General features: G+C 60.1%; 1 protein-coding gene across 1 annotated transcript in view; it reads right to left on the bottom strand.

Annotated features, from left to right (window-relative positions):
* The window catches only part of LOC138637975 (uncharacterized), a 71,918-nt gene extending 52,478 nt beyond the window's left edge, over positions 1–19,440 (bottom strand). Inside the window, exons 1-2 of the mRNA XM_069726898.1 lie at positions 19,394–19,440; positions 18,253–18,333 (exon numbers count right to left, since the gene is read on the bottom strand). Coding sequence (XP_069582999.1) covers positions 18,253–18,333; positions 19,394–19,440 — 128 coding nt within the window. The remainder of the gene's footprint in view (positions 1–18,252; positions 18,334–19,393) is intronic.
* Between the last annotated feature and the right edge of the window lie 2,009 nt (positions 19,441–21,449).

Raw genomic sequence — 21,449 nt, 5'->3', positions numbered from 1 at the left:
CCGTCCTGAGGAGCCGCTCCCTCTTCTCCCACCCTGAGAGCACTAATCCCCGTCCTGAGGAGCGCCGCTCCCTCTTCCCCCACCCTGAGAGGACTAATCCCCGTCCTGAGGAGCAGCTCCCTTTTCTCCCACCATGAGAGAACTAATCCCAGTCCTGAGGAGCTGCTCCCTCTTCCCCCACCCTGAGAGCACTAATCCCCGTCCTGAGGAGCTGCTCCTTCTTCCCCCACCCTGAGAGCACTAATCCCCGTCCTGAGGAGCTGCTCCCTCTTCTCCCACCATGAGAACACTAATCACCGTCCTGAGGAGCCGCTCCCTCTTCTCCCACCCTGAGAGCACTAATCCCCATCCTGAGGAGCCGCTCCCTCTTCCCCCACCCTGAGAGCACTAATCCCCGTCCTGAGGAGCCACTCCCTCTTCCCCCACTCTGAGAGCGCTAATCCCCATCCTGAGGAGCCGCTCCCTCTTCTCCCACCCTGAGAGCACTAATCCCCATCCTGAGGACCGCCGCTCCCTCTTCTCCCACCCTGAGAGCACTAATCCCCGTCCTGAGGAGCGCCGCTCCCTCTTCCCCCACCCTGAGAGCACTAATCCCCGTCCTGAGGAGCGCCGCTCCCTCTTCCCCCACCCTGAGAGCACTAATCCCCGTCCTGAGGAGCCGCTCCCTCTTCTCCCACCATGAGAGCACTAATCCCCGTCCTGAGGAGCCGCTCCCTCTTCCCCCACCCTGAGAGCACTAATCCCCGTCCTGAGGAGCCCCTCCCTCTTCTCCCACCATGAGAGCACTAATCCCCGTCCTGAGGAGTCGCTCCCTCTTCCCCCACCCTGAGAGCACTAATCCCCGTCCTGAGGAGCCGCTCCCTCTTCCCCCACCCTGAGAGCACTAATCCCCGTCCTGAGGAGAGCCACTCCCTCTTCCACCGAGAGCACTAATCCCCGTCCTGAGGAGCCGCTCCCTCTTCTCCCACCCTGAGAGCACTAATCCCCGTCCTGAGGAGCGCCGCTCCCTCTTCCCCCACCCTGATAGCACTAATCCCCGTCCTGAGGAGCAGCTCCCTCTTCTCCCACCATGAGAGAACTAATCCCAGTCCTGAGGAGCCGCTCCCTCTTCCCCCACCCTGAGAGCACTAATCCCCGTCCTGAGGAGCCGCTCCCTCTTCCCCCACCCCGAGAGCACTAATCCTCGTCCTGAGGAGCCACTCCCTCTTCCCCCACCCTGAGAGCACTAATCCCCGTCCTGATGAGCGCCGCTCCCTCTTCCCCCACCCTGAGAGCGCTAATCCCCGTCCTGAGGAGCCACTCCCTCTTCCCCCACCCTGAGAGCGCTAATCCCCGTCCTGAGGAGCCGATCCCTCTTCCTCCACCCTGAGAGCACTAATCCCCGTCCTGAGGAGCCACTCCCTCTTCCCCCACCCTGAGAGCGCTAATCCTCGTCCTGAGGAGCCGCTCCCTCTTCCCCCACCCTGAGAGCGCTAATCCCCGTCCTGAGGAGCCGCTCCCTCTTCCTCCACCCTGAGAGCGCTAATCTCCGTCCTGAGGAGCACCGCTCCCTCTTCCCCCACTCTGAGAGCACTAATCCCCGTCCTGAGGAGCCACTCCTTCTTCCCCCACCCTGAGAGCGCTAATCCCCGTCCTGAGGAGCCACTCCCTCTTCCCCCACCCTGAGACAACTAATCCCCGTCCTGATGAGCGCCGCTCCCTCTTCCCCCACCCTGAGAGCGCTAATCCCCATCCTGAGGAGCCGCTCCCTCTTCCCCCACCCTGAGAGCACTAATCCCTGTCCTGAGGAGCCGCTCCCTCTTCCCCACCCTGACAGCACTAATCCCCGTCCTGAGGAGCGCCGCTCCCTTTTCCCCCACCCTGAGAGCGCTAATCCCGGTCCTGAGGAGCCGCTCCCTCTTTCCCCATCCTGAGAGCACTAATCCCCGTCCTGAGGAGCGCCGCTCCCTCTTTCCCCATCCTGAGAGCACTAATCCCCATCCTGAGGAGCCGCTCCCACTTCCCCCACCCTGAGAGCACTAATCCCCATCCTGAGGAGCCGCTCCCACTTCTCCCACCCTGAGAGCACTAATCCCCGTCCTGAGGAGCCGCTCCCTCTTCCCCCACCCTGAGAGCACTAATCCCCGTCCTGAGGAGCCCCTCCCTCTTCTCCCACCATGAGAGCACTAATCCCCGTCCTGAGGAGTCGCTCCCTCTTCCCCCACCCTGAGAGCACTAATCCCCGTCCTGAGGAGCCGCTCCCTCTTCCCCCACCCTGAGAGCACTAATCCCCGTCCTGAGGAGAGCCACTCCCTCTTCCACCGAGAGCACTAATCCCCGTCCTGAGGAGCCGCTCCCTCTTCTCCCACCCTGAGAGCACTAATCCCCGTCCTGAGGAGCGCCGCTCCCTCTTCCCCCACCCTGAGAGCACTAATCCCCGTCCTGAGGAGCAGCTCCCTCTTCTCCCACCATGAGAGCACTAATCCCCGTCCTGAGGAGAGCCACTCCCTCTTCCACCGAGAGCACTAATCCCCGTCCTGAGGAGCCGCTCCCTCTTCTCCCACCCTGAGAGCACTAATCCCCGTCCTGAGGAGCGCCGCTCCCTCTTCCCCCACCCTGAGAGCACTAATCCCCGTCCTGAGGAGCAGCTCCCTCTTCTCCCACCATGAGAGAACTAATCCCAGTCCTGAGGAGCTGCTCCCTCTTCCCCCACCCTGAGAGCACTAATCCCCGTCCTGAGGAGCTGCTCCTTCTTCCCCCACCCTGAGAGCACTAATCCCCGTCCTGAGGAGCCGCTCCCTCTTCTCCCACCATGAGAACACTAATCACCGTCCTGAGGACCGCTCCCTCTTCTCCCACCCTGAGAGCACTAATCCCCATCCTGAGGAGCCGCTCCCTCTTCCCCCACCCTGAGAGCACTAATCCCCGTCCTGAGGAGCCACTCCCTCTTCCCCCACTCTGAGAGCGCTAATCCCTGTCCTGAGGAGCCGCTCCCTCTTCTCCCACCCTGAGAGCACTAATCCCCATCCTGAGGACCGCCGCTCCCTCTTCTCCCACCCTGAGAGCACTAATCCCCGTCCTGAGGAGCGCCGCTCCCTCTTCCCCCACCCTGAGAGCACTAATCCCCGTCCTGAGGAGCGCCGCTCCCTCTTCCCCCACCCTGAGAGCACTAATCCCCGTCCTGAGGAGCCGCTCCCTCTTCTCCCACCATGAGAGCACTAATCCCCGTCCTGAGGAGCCGCTTCCTCTTCCCCCACCCTGAGAGCACTAATCCCCGTCCTGAGGAGCCCCTCCCTCTTCTCCCACCATGAGAGCACTAATCCCCGTCCTGAGGAGTCGCTCCCTCTTCCCCCACCCTGAGAGCACTAATCCCCGTCCTGAGGAGCCGCTCCCTCTTCCCCCACCCTGAGAGCACTAATCCCCGTCCTGAGGAGAGCCACTCCCTCTTCCACCGAGAGCACTAATCCCCGTCCTGAGGAGCCGCTCCCTCTTCCCCCACCCTGAGAGCACTAATCCCCGTCCTGAGGAGAGCCACTCCCTCTTCCACCGAGAGCACTAATCCCCATCCTGAGGACCGCCGCTCCCTCTTCCCCCACCCTGAGAGCACTAATCCCCGTCCTGAGGAGCAGCTCCCTCTTCTCCCACCATGAGAGAACTAATCCCAGTCCTGAGGAGCCGCTCCCTCTTCCCCCACCCTGAGAGCACTAATCCCCATCCTGAGGAGCCGCTCCCTCTTCCCCCACCCCGAGAGCACTAATCCTCGTCCTGAGGAGCCACTCCCTCTTCCCCCACCCTGAGAGCACTAATCCCCGTCCTGATGAGCGCCGCTCCCTCTTCCCCCACCCTGAGAGCGCTAATCCCCGTCCTGAGGAGCCACTCCCTCTTCCCCCACCCTGAGAGAGCTAATCCCCGTCCTGAGGAGCCGATCCCTCTTCCTCCACCCTGAGAGCACTAATCCCCATCCTGAGGAGCCACTCCCTCTTCCCCCACCCTGAGAGCGCTAATCCTCGTCCTGAGGAGCCGCTCCCTCTTCCCCCACCCTGAGAGCGCTAATCCCCGTCCTGAGGAGCCGCACCCTCTTCCTCCACCCTGAGAGCGCTAATCTCCGTCCTGAGGAGCACCGCTCCCTCTTCCCCCACCCTGAGAGCACTAATCCCCGTCCTGAGGAGCCACTCCTTCTTCCCCCACCCTGAGAGCGCTAATCCCCGTCCTGAGGAGCCACTCCCTCTTCCCCCACCCTGAGACAACTAATCCCCGTCCTGATGAGCGCCACTCCCTCTTCCCCCACCCTGAGAGCGCTAATCCCCATCCTGAGGAGCCGCTCCCTCTTCCCCCACCCTGAGAGCACTAATCCCTGTCCTGAGGAGCCGCTCCCTCTTCCCCACCCTGACAGCACTAATCCCCGTCCTGAGGAGCGCCGCTCCCTTTTCCCCCACCCTGAGAGCGCTAATCCCGGTCCTGAGGAGCCGCTCCCTCTTTCCCCATCCTGAGAGCACTAATCCCCGTCCTGAGGAGCGCCGCTCCCTCTTTCTCCATCCTGAGAGCACTAATCCCCATCCTGAGGAGCCGCTCCCACTTCCCCCACCCTGAGAGCACTAATCCCCATCCTGAGGAGCCGCTCCCACTTCTCCCACCCTGAGAGCACTAATCCCCGTCCTGAGGAGCCTCTCCCTCTTCCCCCACCCTGAGAGCACTAATCCCCGTCCTGATGAGCGCCACTCCCTCTTCCCCCACCCTGAGAGCGCTAATCCCCGTCCTGAGGAGCTACTCCCTCTTCCCCCACCCTGAGAGCGCTAATCCCCGTCCTGAGGAGCCGCTCCCTCTTCCTCCACCCTGAGAGCGCTAATCCCCGTCCTGAGGAGCACCGCTCCCTCTTCCCTCACCCTGAGAGCACTAATCCCCGTCCTGAGGAGCCACTCCCTCTTCCCCCACCCTGAGAGCGCTAATCCCCGTCCTGAGGAGCCGCTCCCTCTTCCCCCACCCTGAGATCACTAATCCCAGTCCTGAGGAGCCGCTCCCTCTTCCTCCACCCTGAGAGCGCTAATCCCCGTCCTGAGGAGCCACTCCCTCTTCCCCCACCCTGAGAGCACTAATCCCCGTCCTGATGAGCGCCGCTCCCTCTTCCCCTACCCTGAGAGCACTAATCCCCGTCCTGAGGAGCCGCTCCCTCTTCCTCCACCCTGAGAGCACTAATCCCCGTCCTGCTGAGCGCCGCTCCCTCTTCCCCCACCCTGAGGGCACTAATCCCCGTCCTGAGGAGCCGCTCCCTCTTCCCCCACCCTGAGAGCACTAATCCCCGTCCTGAGGAGCAGCTCCCTCTTCCTCCACCCTGAGAGCGCTAATCCCCGTCCTGAGGAGCACCGCTCCCTCTTCCCCCACCCTGAGAGCACTAATCCCCGTCCTGAGGAGCCACTCCCTCTTTTCCCACCCTGAGAGCACTTATACCCGTCCTGAGCAGCGCAGCTCCCTCTTCCCCCACCCTGAGAGCGCTAATCCCCGTCCTGAGGAGCGCCGCTCCCTCTTCTCCCACCCTGAGAGCAGTAATCACCTCCTGAGGAGCCGCTCCCTCTTCCCCCACCCTGAGAGCACTAATCCCCGTCCTGAGGAGCCGCTCCCTCTTCTCCACCCTGAGAGCACTAATCCCCGTCCTGAGGAGCCGCTCCCTCTTTCCCCATCCTGAGAGCACTAATCCCCGTCCTGAGGAGCCGCTCCCTCTTCCCCCACCCTGAGAGCACTAATCCTCGTCCTGAGGAGCCGCTCCCTTTTCTCCACCCTGAGAGCACTAATACCTGTCCTGAGGAGCGCCGCACCCTCTTCTCCCACCCTGAGAGCACTAATCCCCTTCCTGAGGAACCGCTCCCTCTTCTCCCACCCTGAGTGCACTAATCCCCGTCCTGAAGAGCCGCTCCCTCTTCCCCCACCCTGAGAGCACTAATCCCCGTCCTGAGGAGCGCCGCTCCCTCTTCCCCCACCCTGAGAGCACGAATCCCCGTCCTGAGGAGCCGCTCCCTCTTCTCCCACCATGAGAGCACTAATCCCAGTCCTGAGGAGCCGCTCCCTCTTCCCCCACCCTGAGAGCACTAATGCCTGTCCTGAGGAGCCGCTCCCTCTTCTCCAACCCTGAGAGCACTAATCCTCGTCCTGAGGAGCCTCTCCCTCTTCCCCCACCCTGAGAGCACTAATCCCCGTCCTGATGAGCGCCGCTCCCTCTTCCCCCACCCTGAGAGCGCTAATCCCCGTCCTGAGGAGCCACTCCCTCTTCCCCCACCCTGAGAACGCTAATCCCCGTCCTGAGGAGCCGCTCCTTCTTCCTCCACCCTGAGAGCGCTAATCCCCGTCCTGAGGAGCACCGCTCCCTCTTCCCCCACCCTGAGAGCACTAATCCCCATCCTGAGGAGCCACTCCCTCTTCCCCCACCCTGAGAGCGCTAATCCCCGTCCTGAGGAGCCGCTCCCTCTTCCCCCACCCTGAGATCACTAATCCCAGTCCTGAGGAGCAGCTCCCTCTTCCTCCACCCTGAGAGCGCTAATCCCCGTCCTGAGGAGCACCGCTCCCTCTTCCCCCACCCTAAGAGCACTAATCCCCGTCCTGAGGAGCCACTCCTTCTTCCCCCACCCTGAGAGCGCTAATCCCCGTCCTGAGGAGCCACTCCCTCTTCCCCCACCCTGAGAGCACTAATCCCCATCCTGATGAGCGCCGCTCCCTCTTCCCCCACCCTGAGAGCACTAATCCCCATCCTGAGGGGCCGCTCCCTCTTCCCCCACCCTGAGGGCACTAATCCCCGTCCTGAGGAGCCGCTCCCTCTTCCCCCACCCTGAGAGCACTAATCCCCGTCCTGAGGAGCGGCTCCCTCTTCCCCCACCCTGAGAGCACTAATCCCCGTCCTGAGGAGCAGCTCCCTCTTCCTCCACCCTGAGAGCGCTAATCCCCGTCCTGAGGAGCACCGCTCCCTCTTCCCCCACCCTGAGAGCGCTAATCCCCGTCCTGAGGAGCCACTCCCTCTTCTCCCACCCTGAGAGCACTTATACCCGTCCTGAGCAGCGCAGCTCCCTCTTCCCCCACCCTGAGAGCGCTAATCCCCGTCCTGAGGAGCGCCGCTCCCTCTTCTCCCACCCTGAGAGCACTAATCACCTCCTGAGGAGCCGCTCCCTCTTCCCCCACCCTGAGAGCACTAATCCTCGTCCTGAGGAGCCGCTCCCTTTTCTCCACCCTGAGAGCACTAATACCTGTCCTGAGGAGCGCCGCACCCTCTTCTCCCACCCTGAGAGCACTAATCCCCTTCCTGAGGAACCGCTCCCTCTTCTCCCACCCTGAGTGCACTAATCCCCGTCCTGAAGAGCCGCTCCCTCTTCCCCCACCCTGAGAGCACTAATCCCCGTCCTGAGGAGCGCCGCTCCCTCTTCCCCCACCCTGAGAGCACGAATCCCCGTCCTGAGGAGCCGCTCCCTCTTCTCCCACCATGAGAGCACTAATCCCAGTCCTGAGGAGCCGCTCCCTCTTCCCCCACCCTGAGAGCACTAATGCCCGTCCTGAGGAGCCGCTCCCTCTTCCCCAACCCTGAGAGCACTAATCCTCGTCCTGAGGAGCCTCTCCCTCTTCCCCCACCCTGAGAGCACTAATCCCCGTCCTGATGAGCGCCGCTCCCTCTTCCCCCACCCTGAGAGCGCTAATCCCCGTCCTGAGGAGCCACTCCCTCTTCCCCCACCCTGAGAACGCTAATCCCCGTCCTGAGGAGCCGCTCCTTCTTCCTCCACCCTGAGAGCGCTAATCCCCGTCCTGAGGAGCACCGCTCCCTCTTCCCCCACCCTGAGAGCACTAATCCCCATCCTGAGGAGCCACTCCCTCTTCCCCCACCCTGAGAGCGCTAATCCCCGTCCTGAGGAGCCGCTCCCTCTTCCCCCACCCTGAGATCACTAATCCCAGTCCTGAGGAGCAGCTCCCTCTTCCTCCACCCTGAGAGCGCTAATCCCCGTCCTGAGGAGCACCGCTCCCTCTTCCCCCACCCTAAGAGCACTAATCCCCGTCCTGAGGAGCCACTCCTTCTTCCCCCACCCTGAGAGCGCTAATCCCCGTCCTGAGGAGCCACTCCCTCTTCCCCCACCCTGAGAGCACTAATCCCCATCCTGATGAGCGCCGCTCCCTCTTCCCCCACCCTGAGAGCACTAATCCCCATCCTGAGGGGCCGCTCCCTCTTCCCCCACCCTGAGGGCACTAATCCCCATCCTGAGGAGCCGCTCCCTCTTCCCCCACCCTGAGAGCACTAATCCCCGTCCTGAGGAGCGGCTCCCTCTTCCCCCACCCTGAGAGCACTAATCCCCGTCCTGAGGAGCAGCTCCCTCTTCCTCCACCCTGAGAGCGCTAATCCCCGTCCTGAGGAGCACCGCTCCCTCTTCCCCCACCCTGAGAGCGCTAATCCCCGTCCTGAGGAGCCACTCCCTCTTCTCCCACCCTGAGAGCACTTATACCCGTCCTGAGCAGCGCAGCTCCCTCTTCCCCCACCCTGAGAGCGCTAATCCCCGTCCTGAGGAGCGCCGCTCCCTCTTCTCCCACCCTGAGAGCACTAATCACCTCCTGAGGAGCCGCTCCCTCTTCCCCCACCCTGAGAGCACTAATCCCCGTCCTGAGGAGCCGCTCCCTCTTCTCCACCCTGAGAGCACTAATCCCCGTCCTGAGGAGCCGCTCCCTCTTTCCCCATTCTGAGAGCACTAATCCCCGTCCTGAGGAGCCGCTCCCTCTTCCCCCACCCTGAGAGCACTAATCCCCGTCCTGAGGAGCCGCTCCCTCTTCCCCCACCCTGAGAGCACTAATCCCGGTCCTGAGGAGCCGCTCCCTCTTCTCCCACCATGAGAGCACTAATCCCAGTCCTGAGGAGCCGCTCCCTTTTCCCCCACCCTGAGAGCACTAATCCCCGTCCTGAGGAGCCGCTCCCTCTTTCCCCACCCTGAGAGCACTAATCCTCGTCCTGAGGAGCCACTCCCTCTTCCCCCACCCTGAGAGCACTAATCCCCGTCCTGATGAGCGCCGCTCCCTCTTCCCCCACCCTGAGAGCGCTAATCCCCGTCCTGAGGAGCCACTCCCTCTTCCCCCACCCTGAGAGCGCTAATCCCCGTCCTGAGGAGCCGCTCCCTCTTCCTCCACCCTGAGAGCGCTAATCCCCGTCCTGAGGAGCACCGCTCCCTCTTCCCCCACCCTGAGAGCACTAATCCCCGTCCTGAGGAGCCACTCCCTCTTCCCCCACCGTGAGAGCGCTAATCCCCGTCCTGAGGAGCCGCTCCCTCTTCCCCCACCCTGAGATCACTAATCCCCGTCCTGAGGAGCCGCTCCCTCTTCCCCCACCCTGAGAGCGCTAATCCCCGTCCTGAGGAGCACCGCTCCCTCTTCCCCCACCCTAAGAGCACTAATCCCCGTCCTGAGGAGCCACTCCTTCCCTCACCCTGAGAGCGCTAATCCCCGTCCTGAGGAGCCACTCCCTCTTCCCCCACCCTGAGAGCACTAATCCCCGTCCTGATGAGCGCCGCTCCCTCTTCCCCCACCCTGAGAGCACTAATCCCCGTCCTGAGGGGCCGCTCCCTCTTCCCCCACCCTGAGGGCACTAATCCCCGTCCTGAGGAGCCGCTCCCTCTTCCCCCACCCTGAGAGCACTAATCCCCGTCCTGAGGAGCCGCTCCCTCTTCCCCCACCCTGAGAGCTCTAATCCCCGTCCTGAGGAGCAGCTCCCTCTTCCTCCACCCTGAGTGCGCTAATCCCCGTCCTGAGGAGCACCGCTCCCTCTTCCCCCACCCTGAGAGCGCTAATCCCCGTCCTGAGGAGCCACTCCCTCTTCTCCCACACTGAGAGCACTTATACCCGTCTTGAGCAGCGCAGCTCCCTCTTCCCCCACCCTGAGAGCGCTAATCCCCGTCCTGAGGAGCGCCGCTCCCTCTTCTCCCACCCTGAGAGCACTAATCACCTCCTGAGGAGCCGCTCCCTCTTCCCCCACCCTGAGAGCACTAATCCCCGTCCTGAGGAGCCGCTCCCTCTTCTCCCACCCTGACAGCACTAATCCCCGTCCTGAGCAGCGCCGCTCCCTTTTCCCCCACCCTGAGAGCGCTAATCCAGGTCCTGAGGAGCGCCGCTCCCTCTTTCCCCATCCTGAGAGCACTAATCACCTCCTGAGGAGCCGCTCCCTCTTCCCCCACCCTGAGAGCACTAATCCCCGTCCTGAGGAGCCGCTCCCTCTTCCCCCACCCTGAGAGCACTAATCCCCGTCCTGAGCAGCGCCGCTCCCTCTTCCCCCACCCTGAGAGCGCTAATCCCCGTCCTGAGGAGCGCCGCTCCCTTTTCCCCCACCCTGAGAGCACTAATCTCCGTCCTGAGGAGCGCCGCTCCCTCTTCCCCTACCCTGAGAGCACTAATCCCCATCCTGAGGAGCGCAGCTCCCTCTTCCCCCACCCTGAAAGCACTAATCCCCGTCCTGAGGAGCGCCGCTCCCTCTTCTCCCCACCCTGAGAGCACTAATCCCCTGTTGTGGATTCTGTTTTTGGGCTCCCTCTGGTGGTTACAGATGGTACTGGGTGACTTGTGTTCTTTGCGGTCTCTGGTGTCCACCTGTTCTATCAGGATATGGGAGTTTCCTATTTAACCTGGCTTTCTTGTCATTTCCTCGCCGGCGATCAATGTAATCAGTGTGTCTTGTTACCTCTGCTTTCCGCTTCAGTAATCTTCAGGACAAGCTAAGTTTTTGATTTTCCTGTTCCACGTTTTGCTTTATTTTTGTTTTAGTCCAGCTTGCAGTTATGTGATTCCTTGTTGCTGGTTGCTCTAGTGGGCTGATATTACTCCTCATGTTCCATGAGTTGGCACATGAGTTCAGGTAATTTCAGGATGGTTTTTTTGTAGGGTTTTTCGCTGACCGCGCAGTTCACTTTTGTATCCTCTGCTATCTAGTTTTAGCGGGCCTCATTTTGCTGAATCTGTTTTCATTACTACGTATGTGCTTTCCTCTCATTTCACCGTCATTACATGTGGGGGGCTGCTATTTCTGTGGGGTGTTTCTCTGGAGGCAAGAGAGGTCTTTGTTTCTTCTAATAGGGGAAGCTAGTCCTTCGGCTGGCGCGAGACGTCTAGAATCATCGTAGGCACGTTCCCCGGCTACTGCTAGTGTTGTGAATTAGGTTCAGGATCGCGGTCAGCTCAGTTTCCATCACCCTAGAGCTTGTTCTGTTTTTTGTGTGCTTGTCCTTTTGTGATCCCCTGCCATTGGGATCATGACAATCCCCGTCCTGAGGAGCGCTGCTCCCTCTTCCCCCACCCTGAGAGCACTATTCCCCGTCCTGAGGAGCGCCGCTCCCTCTTCTCCCACCCTGAGAGCGCTAATACTCATCCTGAGGAGCGCTGCTCCCTCTTCCCCCACCCTGAGAGCACTAATCCCCATCCTCAGCAGCGCCGCTCCCTCTTCCCCCATCCTGAGAGCACTAATCCCCGTCCTGAGGAGCCGCTCCCTCTTCCCCCACCCTGAGAGCACTAATCCCCGTCCTGAGGAGCGCCACTCCCTCTTCTCCCACCCTGAGAGCGCTAATACCCATCCTGAGGAGCGCTGCTCCCTCTTCCCCCACCCTGAGAGCACTAATCCCCATCCTCAGCAGCGCCGCTCCCTCTTCCCCCACCCTGAGAACACTAATCCCTGTCCTGAGGAGCGCCGCTCCCTCTTCTCCCACCCTGAGAGCGCTGATCCCAGTCCTGACAGCGCCGCTCCCTCTTCTCCCACCCTGAGAGAGCTAATCCCCATCCTGAGGAGCGCTGCTCCCTTTTCCCCCACCCTGAGAGCACTAATCCCCATCCTCAGCAGCGCCGATCCCTCTTCCCCCATCCTGAGAGCGCTAATCCCCGTCCTGAGGAGCGCCGCTCCCTCTTCTCCCACCCTGAGAGCACTAATCCCCATCCTGAGGAGCGCCGCTCCCTCTTCCCCCACCCTGAGAGCACTAATCCCCATCCTGAGGAGCGCCGCTCCCTCTTCCCCCACCCTGAGAGCACTAATCCCCGTCCTGAGGAGCGCCGCTCCCTCTTCCCCCACCCTGAGAGCACTAATCCCCATCCTGAGGAGCGCCGCTCCCTCTTCCCCCACCCTGAGAGCACTAATCCCCGTCCTGAGGAGCGCCGCTCCCTCTTCTCCCACCCTGAGAGCGCTAATCCCCGTCCTGAGGAGCGCCGATCCCTCTTCCCCCACCCTGAGAGCACTAATCCCCATCCTGAGGAGCGCTGCTCCCTCTTCTCCCACCCTGAGAGCACTAATCCCCGTCCTGAGGAGCGCCGCTCCCTCTTCCCCTACCCTGAGAGCACTAATCCCCATTCTGAGGAGCGCCGCTCCCTCTTCCCCCACCCTGAGAGCACTAATCCCCGTCCTGAGGAGCGTCGCTCCCTCTTCCTCCACCCTGAGAGCACTAATCCCCGTCCTGAGCAGCGCCGCTCCCTCTTCTCCCACCCTGAGAGCACTAATTCCCGTCCTGAGCAGCGCCGCTCCCTCTTCCCCCACCCTCAAAGCGCTAATCCCCGTCCTGAGGAGCGCCGCTCCCTCTTCTCCCACCCTCAAAGCGCTAATCCCCGTCCTGAGGAGCGCCGCTCCCTCTTCTCCCACCCTGAGAGCACTAATCCCCATCCTGAGGAGCGCCGCTCCCTCTTCCCCCACCCTGAGAGCGCTAATCCCCATCCTGAGGAGCGCCGCTCCCTCTTCTCCCACCCTGAGAGCGCTAATCCCCGTCCTGAGGAGCGCCGATCCCTCTTCCCCCCCACCCTGAGAGCACTAATCCCCATCCTGAGGAGCGCCGCTCCCTCTTCTCCCACCCTGAGAGCACTAATCCCCGTCCTGAGGAGCGCCGCTCCCTCTTCCCCTACCCTGAGAGCACTAATCCCCATTCTGAGGAGCGCCGCTCCCTCTTCCCCCACCATGAGAGCACTAATCCCCGTCCTGAGGAGCGCCGCTCCCTCTTCCTCCACCCTGAGAGCACTAATCCCCATCCTGAGCAGCGCCGCTCCCTCTTCTCCCACCCTGAGAGCACTAATTCCCGTCCTGAGCAGCGCCGCTCCCTCTTCCCCCACCCTCAAAGCGCTAATCCCCGTCCTGAGGAGCGCCGCTCCCTCTTCTCCCACCCTGAGAGCACTAATCCCCGTCCTGAGGAGCGCCGCTCTCTCTTCCTCCACCCAGAGAGCACTAATCCCCGTCCTGAGGAGCGCCGCTCCCTCTTCCCCCACCCTGAGAGCACTAATCCGTCCTGAGGAGCGCTGCTCCCTCTGTTATGTTAACCAATTCAGTAACACAATGGACATAGAGGTCAGAGCACATACAGTGATCTGACAAAACCCCAAAATAATAGAACGAGCTCTGAGACGTGGGAACTCTGCAGACCGCAATCCCTAATCCTCTCCAAACAACACTAGAGGCAGCCGTGGATTGCGCCTAACGCTCCCTTTGCAACTCGGCACAGCCTGAGAAACTAGCTAGCCTGAAGATAGAAAATAAGCCTACCTTGCCTCAGAGAAATACCCCAAAGGAAAAGGCAGCCCCCCACATATAATGACTGTGAGTTAAGATGAAAAGACAAACGTAGAGATGAAATAGATTTAGCAAAGTGAGGCCCGACTTTCTGAACAGAGCGAGGATAGGAAAGGTAACTTTGCGGTCTACACAAAACCCTACAAAACCACACAAAGGGGGCAAAAAGACCCTCCGTACCGAACTAACGGCACGGAGGTACACCCTCTGCGTCCCAGAGCTTCCAGCAAACAAATAGACAAGCTGGACAGAAAAAATAGCAAACAAAAATAGCAAAGAAGAACTTAGCTATGCAGAGCAGCAGGCCACAGGAACGATCCAGGAAAAAGCAAGTCCAATACTGGAACATTGACAGGAAGCCAGGATCAAAGCACTAGGTGGAGTTAAGTAGAGCAGCACCTAACGACCTCACCAAATCACCTGAGGGAGGAAACTCAGAAGCCGCAGTACCACTTTCCTCCACCAACGGAAGCTCACAGAGAGAATCAACCGAAGTACCACTTGTGACCACAGGAGGGAGCTCTGCCACAGAATTCACAACATCCCTCTTCCCCCACCCTGAGAGCACTAATCCCCGTCCTGAGGAGCGCCGCTCCATCTTCCCCCACCCTGAGAGCACTAATCCCCATCCTGAGGAGCGCCACTCCCTCTTCTCCCACCCTGAGAGCACTAATCCCCGTCCTGAGGAGCGCCACTCCCTCTTCTCCCACCCTGAGAGCACTAATCTCCATCCAGACAGCGCCGCTCCCTCTTCCCCCACCCTGAGAGCACTAATCCCCGTCCTGAGGAGCCGCTCCCTCTTCCCCCACCCTGAGAGCACTAATCCCCGTACTGAGGAGCCGCTCCCTCTTCCCCCACCCTGAGAGCACTAATCCCCGTCCTGAGGAGCACCGCTCCCTCTTCTCCCACCCTGAGAGCACTAATCCCCGTCCTGAGGAGCGCTGATCCCTCTTCCCCCACCCTGAGAGCACTAATCCCCGTCCTGAGGAGCGCCGCTCCCTCTTCTCCCACCCTGAGAGCGCTGATCCCCGTCCTGACAGCGCCGCTCCCTCTTCCACCCTGAGAGCACTAATCCCCGTCCTGAGGAGCGCCGCTCCCTCTTACCCCACCCTGAGAGCACTAATACCCGTCCTGAGGAGCGCCGCTCCCTCTTCTCCCACCCTGAGAGCACTAATCCCTATCCTGAGGAGCGCCGCTCCCTCTTCTCCCACCCTGAGAGCACTAATCCCTGTCCTGAAGAGCGCCGCTCCCTCTTCTCCCACCCTGAGAGCGCTGATCCCCGTCCTGAGGAGCGCCACTCCCTCTTCCCCCACCCTGAGAGCACTAATCCCCGTCCTAACAGCGCCGCTCCCTCTTCTCCCACCCTGAGAGCGATAATCCCCGTCCTGAGGAGCGCCGCTCCCTCTTCCCCCACCCTGAGAGCGCTGATCCCCATCCTGAGGAGCCGCTCCCTCTTCCCCCACCCTGAGAACACTAATCCCCATCCTGACATTGCCGCTCCCTCTTCCCCCACCCTGAGAGCACTAATCCCCGTCCTGAGGAGCGCCGCTCCCTCTTCTCCCACCCTGATAGCGCTGATCCCCGTCCTGACAGCGCCGCTCCCTCTTCTCCCACCCTGAGAGCACTAATCCCCGTCCTGAGGAGCGCCGCTCCCTCTTACCCCACCCTGAGAGCACTAATACCCATCCTGAAGAGCGCCGCTCCCTCTTCTCCCACCCTGAGAGCGCTGATCCCCGTCATGACAGCGCCGCTCCCTCTTCTCCCACCCTGAGAGCACTAATCCCCGTCCTGAGGAGCGCTGCTCCCTCTTCCCCCACCCTGACAGCACTAATCCCCGTCCTGAGGAGCGCCGCTCCCTCTTCCCCCACCCTGAGAGCGCTGATCCCCGTCCTGAGGAGCCGCTCCCTCTTCTCCCACCCTGAGAGCACTAATCCCCGTCCTGAGGAGCGCCGCTCCCTCTTCCCCCACCCTGAGAGCACTAATCCCCGTCCTGACAGCGCCGCTCCCTCTTCTCCCACCCTGAGAGAGCTAATCCCCGTCCTGAGGAGCGCCGCTCCCTCTTCCCCCACCCTGAGAGCGCTGATCCCCATCCTGAGGAGCCGCTCCCTCTTCCCCCACCCTGAGAACACTAATCCCCATCCTGACATCGCCGCTCCCTCTTCTCCCACCCTGAGAGCGCTGATCCCCATCCTGAGGAGCCGCTCCCTCTTCTCCCACCCTGAGAGCAATAATCCCCGTCCTGAGGAGCGCCGCTTCCTCTTCCACCACCCGGAGAGCACTAATCCCCGTCCTGACAGCGCCGCTCCCTCTTCCCCCACCCTGAGAGCGCTGATCCCCGTCCTAAGGAGCCGCTCTCTCTTCTTCCACCCTGAGAGCACTAATCCCCGTCCTGAGGAGCGCCGCTCCCTCTTCCCCCACCCTGAGAGCAATAATCCCCGTCCTGAGGTGCACAGCTCGCTCTTCTCCCACCCTGAGAGCACTAATCCCTGTCCTGAGGAGCGCCGCTCCATCTTCCCCCACCCTGAGAGCACTAATTCCCATCCTGTGGAGCGCCGCTCCCTCTTTCCCCACCCTGAGAGCGCTAGTCCCCGTCCTGAGGAGCGCCGCTCCCTCTTCCCCCACCCTGAGAGTGCTAATCCAGGTCCTGAGGAGCGCCGCTCCCTCTTCCCCCACCCTGAGAGCGCTAATCCCCGTCCTGAGGAGCGCCACTCCCTCTTCTCCACCCTGAGAGCATTAATCCCCGTCCTGACAGCGCCGCTTCCTCTTCCCCCACCCTGAGAGAACTTACCCCCATCCTGAGGAGCGCCGCTCCCTCTTCTCCCATCCTGAGAGCACTAATCCCCGTCCTGAGGAGCGCCACTCCCTCTTCCCCCACCCTGAGAGCGCTGATCCCTGTCCTGAGGAGCCGCTCCCTCTTCTCCCACCCTGAGAGCACTAATCCCCGTCCTGAGGAGCGCCGCTCCCTCTTCCCCACCCTGAGAGCACTAATCCCCGTCTTGAGGAGCGCCGCTCCCTCTTCCCCACCCTGAGAGCGCTAATCCCCGTCCTGAGGAGCGCCGCTCCCTCTTCCCCCACCCTGGGAGCGCTAATCCCCGTCCTGAGGAGCGCCGCTCACTCTTCCCCCACCCTGAGAGCGCTATTCATCGTCCTGAGGAGTGCCGCTCCCTCTTCCCCCACCCTGAGAGCACTAATCCCTGTCCTGAGGAGCCGCTCCCTCTTCCCCCACCCTGAGAGCGCTAATCCCAGTCCTGCGGAACGCCGCTCCCTCTTCCCCCACCCTGATAGCACTAATCCGCGTCCTGAGGAGCGCCGCTCCCTCTTCCCCCATCCTGAGAGCACTAGTCCCCGTCCTGACAGCGCCGCTCCCTCTTCCCCCACACTGAGAGCACTAATCCCTGTCCTGAGGAGCGCCGCTCTCTCTTCTCCCACCCTGAGAGCACTAATCCCCGTCCTGAGGAGCGCTGCACCCTCTTCTCCCACCCTGAGAGCACTAATCCACGTCCTGAGGAGCGCCACTCCCTCTTCTCCCACCCCGAGAGCACTAATCCCCGTCCTGAGGAGCGCCACTCCCTCTTCTCCCTCCCTGAGAGCGCTAATCCCCGTCCTGACGAGCGCCGCTCCCTCTTTCCCCACCTTGAGAGCACTAATCCCCATCCTGAGGAGCGCCACTCCCTCTTCCCCCACCCCGAGATCACTAATCCCCGTCCTGAGGAGCGCCGCTCCCTCTTCTCCCACCTTGAGAGCGCTATTCCCCGTCCTGAGGAGCGCCGCTCCCTCTTCCCCCACCTTGAGAGCACTAATCCCCATCCTGAGGAGCGCCACTCCCTCTTCCCCCACCCCGAGAGCACTAATCCCCGTCCTGAGGAGCGCCGCTCCCTCTTCCCCCACCGTGAAAGCACTAATCCCCATCCTGAGGAGCGCCGCTCCCTCTTCCCCCTCCCTGAGAGCACTAATCCCCGTCCTGACAGCGCCGCTCCCTCTTCCCCCACCCTGAGAGCACTAATCCCCGTCCTGAGGAGCGACGCTCCCTCTTCTCCCACCCTGAGAGCACTAATCCCCGTCCTGAGGAGCGCCGCTCCCTCTTCCCCCACCCTGAGAGCTCTAATCCCCGTCCTGAGGAGCGCCACTTACTCTTCTCCTACCCTGAGAGTGATGATCCCCGTCCTGAGGAGAGCCGCTCCCTCTTCCCCCACCGTGAGAGCACTAATCCCCGTCCTGAGGAGCGCCGCTCCCTCTTCTCCCACCCTGAGCACTAATCCCCGTCCTGAGGAGCGCCGCTCCCTCTTCCCCCACCCTGAGAGCACTAATCCCCATCCTGAGGAGCGCCACTCCCTCTTCTCTCACCCTGAGAGCACTAATCCCCGTCCTGAAAGCGCCGCTCCCTCTTTCCCCACCCTGAGAGCACTAATCCCCGTCCTGAGGAGCACCACTCCCTCTTCTCCCACCCTGAGAGCGATGATCCCCATCCTGAGGAGAGCCGCTCCCTCTTCCCCCACCTTGAGAGCGCTGATCTCCGTCCCGAGGAGCGCCGTTCCCTCTTCTCCCACCCTGAGAGTGCTGATCTCCATCCTGAGGAGCGCCACTCCCTCTTCTCCCACCCTGAGAGTGATGATCCCTGTCCTGATGAGTGCCGGTCCCTCTTCTCCCACCCTGAGAGCACTAATCCCCGTCCTGAGGAGCGCCGCTTCCCCATCCAGAGGAGCACCACTCCCTCTTCCCCCTCCCTGAGAACGCTGATCTCCGACCTGAGGAGCGCCACTCCCTCTTCTCCCACCCTGAGAATGCTGATCTCCGTCCTGAGCAGCGCCACTCTCTCTTCCCCCACCCTAAATAGAAGTGAATTAAACATCAAACTCACTTATAAACATGGAAGGAGCATAGAGTTCCTGGATGTTAATATCGACGTCGATAGCAAAGGATATACTGTATATCTATCAACTTATACAGAAAACCGTCGTCAACAAACTCATTGCTTCATGCAACCTCCTCCCATCCACCTGCTACTATAAGAGGAATACCAGTAGGACAGTTCCCTTGAGTAAAAAGAATCTGCACCAACCCCAAAGATTGTAAATCTCAATCAGAAGACTTAATTGATCGGTTTAAAGAAAGAAGTTATGGCCCTAGAAAGCTCAGAAGGGGGGGCGTGGCTAGCAGCTGAAGCAGCAGGACGCACATCTCATGAGCTCCCCTGCTGAGACTCTTAATCAGGCCAATCCGAGGGTCTTGAAGCCCTATTTCAACATCTGAAAGCCCCATATGTCTATCTGGGACCACCAGAGTCAATTATTGGTGATCTGACCTGCTTAAATTCACTCCGGCCCTTGGAAGAGGCTTGAGGCCTAGGACGGGCAGGCCTGAGGCCTAACAGCAGGGAACTAGACCCCATTGGGGGGCTCGCCCTACCAACAGTGGGACATAAGAGCGGACAGCGCTGAGATAAAAGCCACACTTCTGTTTGAGAGGTTTTAGCGAGCCCAGGAATTCCTGGAGCTTACAGGAGGTGAAGGAGACCCCGCTGATCGGCCGGGGAGTTCCCGCCCTCCCCTCCCGCCGCCCCTGCTGCGGCGCTGAGCCCGAGCTCGCACCAACTTGGGAGTGAACGCCTGCCTGCATACAGAGCGCCTGATAGAATCCTCCAGCCGGACCGAAGAGGAGTTGCCTCCCCGCTGCAGCACCGACCGGAGCAACTGAGGCGCGGCGCTGACTGACGGGCGCGTTTGAGGGAGCGGAGCCGCTTGTGGCGGTGGGTGAGAGGACCGACGAGATCAGGCGGGCTGAGCGAGTGCCGGCGACGCTCCCCGCTCTCCTGGCCCTCTGTCTTTGCGGCGAGACTCGGCTGGCGGCGGCGGCGCGCCTGTAGTAAGAGAGACCAGCGGCGCTTACCTGTGGGCTAGATACTTCGGAGCCACCTCCTGAGAAGCAACCACCATCCAGCGGAAACCCATAAAATCTGATCCCCGCTGCGCTCACCGGTGGAGAGCGAGGTACGGGGGGGTAACCGACTGCCGAGGGTGTGCGGTGACCGTATTGAGCCGACGGCTGGAGCTCTGAGAGCGGAGACTGAGGTGATCGGGCCTGAACTTGGGGGTGCCGAGGGTTTCCGGGCAGGTCCCATATTAATCCCCATAAAACACAGCTGACCCCTCTAGAGAGGAGCACCAGGTACCGGGACTAAACACAGCAAACCCCCTAGTGCAAAAAGGGGCACAAGCTGAACTGTCAGGGATTACCAGCTTTCATTAGTACATAGAAGATAAAGTGAAGCTGGGGCAGTAATAATCCGAAGGCAAATGTTCACTGCCTTCTCCTGAGATCTTGTAACATAGTGAAAACCACTACAAGAGACACTAGATCGCTTATCTGAGCTTAAGCAGAGCTGTACTGACACCTACTGGTCATATAAAGGAATTTCCAGATTGAGTATTTCCTCAGAACAGCAGAAATTTCTGTGCACTACTGCGTAGATTGAAGAGATAACGCTGACAAACTGCGAGACTATTGACCCAAATAAGATGAAACTATAATTAACTCCGCAGACAGCTAGAGGAGGTATTAGAAGCACCCATTTATAACCCAAAACAGTGCACAATGGTTAAATCCAGTACTAAAACATCAAAATCAACTAAAGCCAATACTATTACTTCGCAATCAGACATGGACAAGTATCTAAAAAAACGTCTAACCGCCGCCAGTATTGCCAAAACAAACTACCCTTCGGACCCAGCTCCAGATGGAGAGACAGATACAGATATGGAAAGTGACTCTGATATCGGTTCAGGAGGCAAAGAGCAGCCGGTAACGCGTTCCTTTATTAAGCGAATCTTGTCCAAAGTATTGGAACCCATTGGGAAAGAGCTAATTGACATTAAGCAAGAGATATCCCAACAAGGCCACAGACTGGAGTCCTTAGAGAATGCCCAAAGCAACCATGTGGAATACTCCAATGCCATCTTAACCTGTATTAAAGCACAAGAGGAGCAGATACAAAGTGTACACGCTACATTAGAGGACCATGAAAATAGGGAGCGCAGGAACAACATCAGGATTAAAGGCCTGCCGGAATCAGTGGCCGCTGAAGCCCTAACTAAGGCTGCTACAGAGATATTCCGCTCTCTTCTGATAGATCAAGATCCACAAGATATGGAAATCGTTAGGATCCATAGAGCACTTCGTCCCAAGCCAAAACAAGGAGAACCTCCCCGGGATGTCTTGTGTAGGTTTCTGGATTTTCGTACTAAAGACTTAATACTAAGACGCGCGAGGGAGACGCGAGAAGTCAAGTTTGAAGGCTCATTGCTAAAGTTATTCCAGGACTTATCAGCAATAACCCTACGGAAACGATACTTACTTAAGCCACTTACAGAGGCTCTCATCCAGAAAAAATTACAGTACCGCTGGCTTTATCCATTTGGGATACAAGTCACTACGGAGGACAAAAGGCTCCAAGCCAGATTGTCAGTAGACATCAAGAAAATTTGCAAAGAGCTGAACATCACCCTGGACCAGTACCCGGACATTGAGTCCTTCCATGCAGCCTCCTCACTGCAACCCCTTCCTACTCAGGCACCATGGCAATCTGTTTCCACACCCAAATCTCAGAGGACAAGGCGTAAAGGACCCAGAATGACTCCTACTAAAGACCAGGACACTTGAGGAGGACTTCAAGTTATTTGGATAACTTTAACAGTCCTGAGTCTTAAAGAATTTTCCTGAGATTAGATTCCTGTTTCCCTACCAATTGTGCACCTATTGCGCACTAGTTTAAGACGTTGTCTTGAAACAATGTTTTCGTTATGGTTATTAAACACAGTTATGTTTTTTTTAGCTTACCTCCAAACTAGCTGACAGTATGTCGCTACTTTCAAACAAGTAATCTAGAATGTTGCACTCAAACGAGTGCATAGTTATCTTAAATTCCTTTATGATGTCTCAACTTTTC

Source organism: Ranitomeya imitator, chromosome 5 (genome assembly GCF_032444005.1).
Source record: "Ranitomeya imitator isolate aRanImi1 chromosome 5, aRanImi1.pri, whole genome shotgun sequence".
Lineage (NCBI taxonomy): Eukaryota > Metazoa > Chordata > Amphibia > Anura > Dendrobatidae > Ranitomeya > Ranitomeya imitator.
This window is presented reverse-complemented; position numbering and strand designations above follow the sequence as displayed.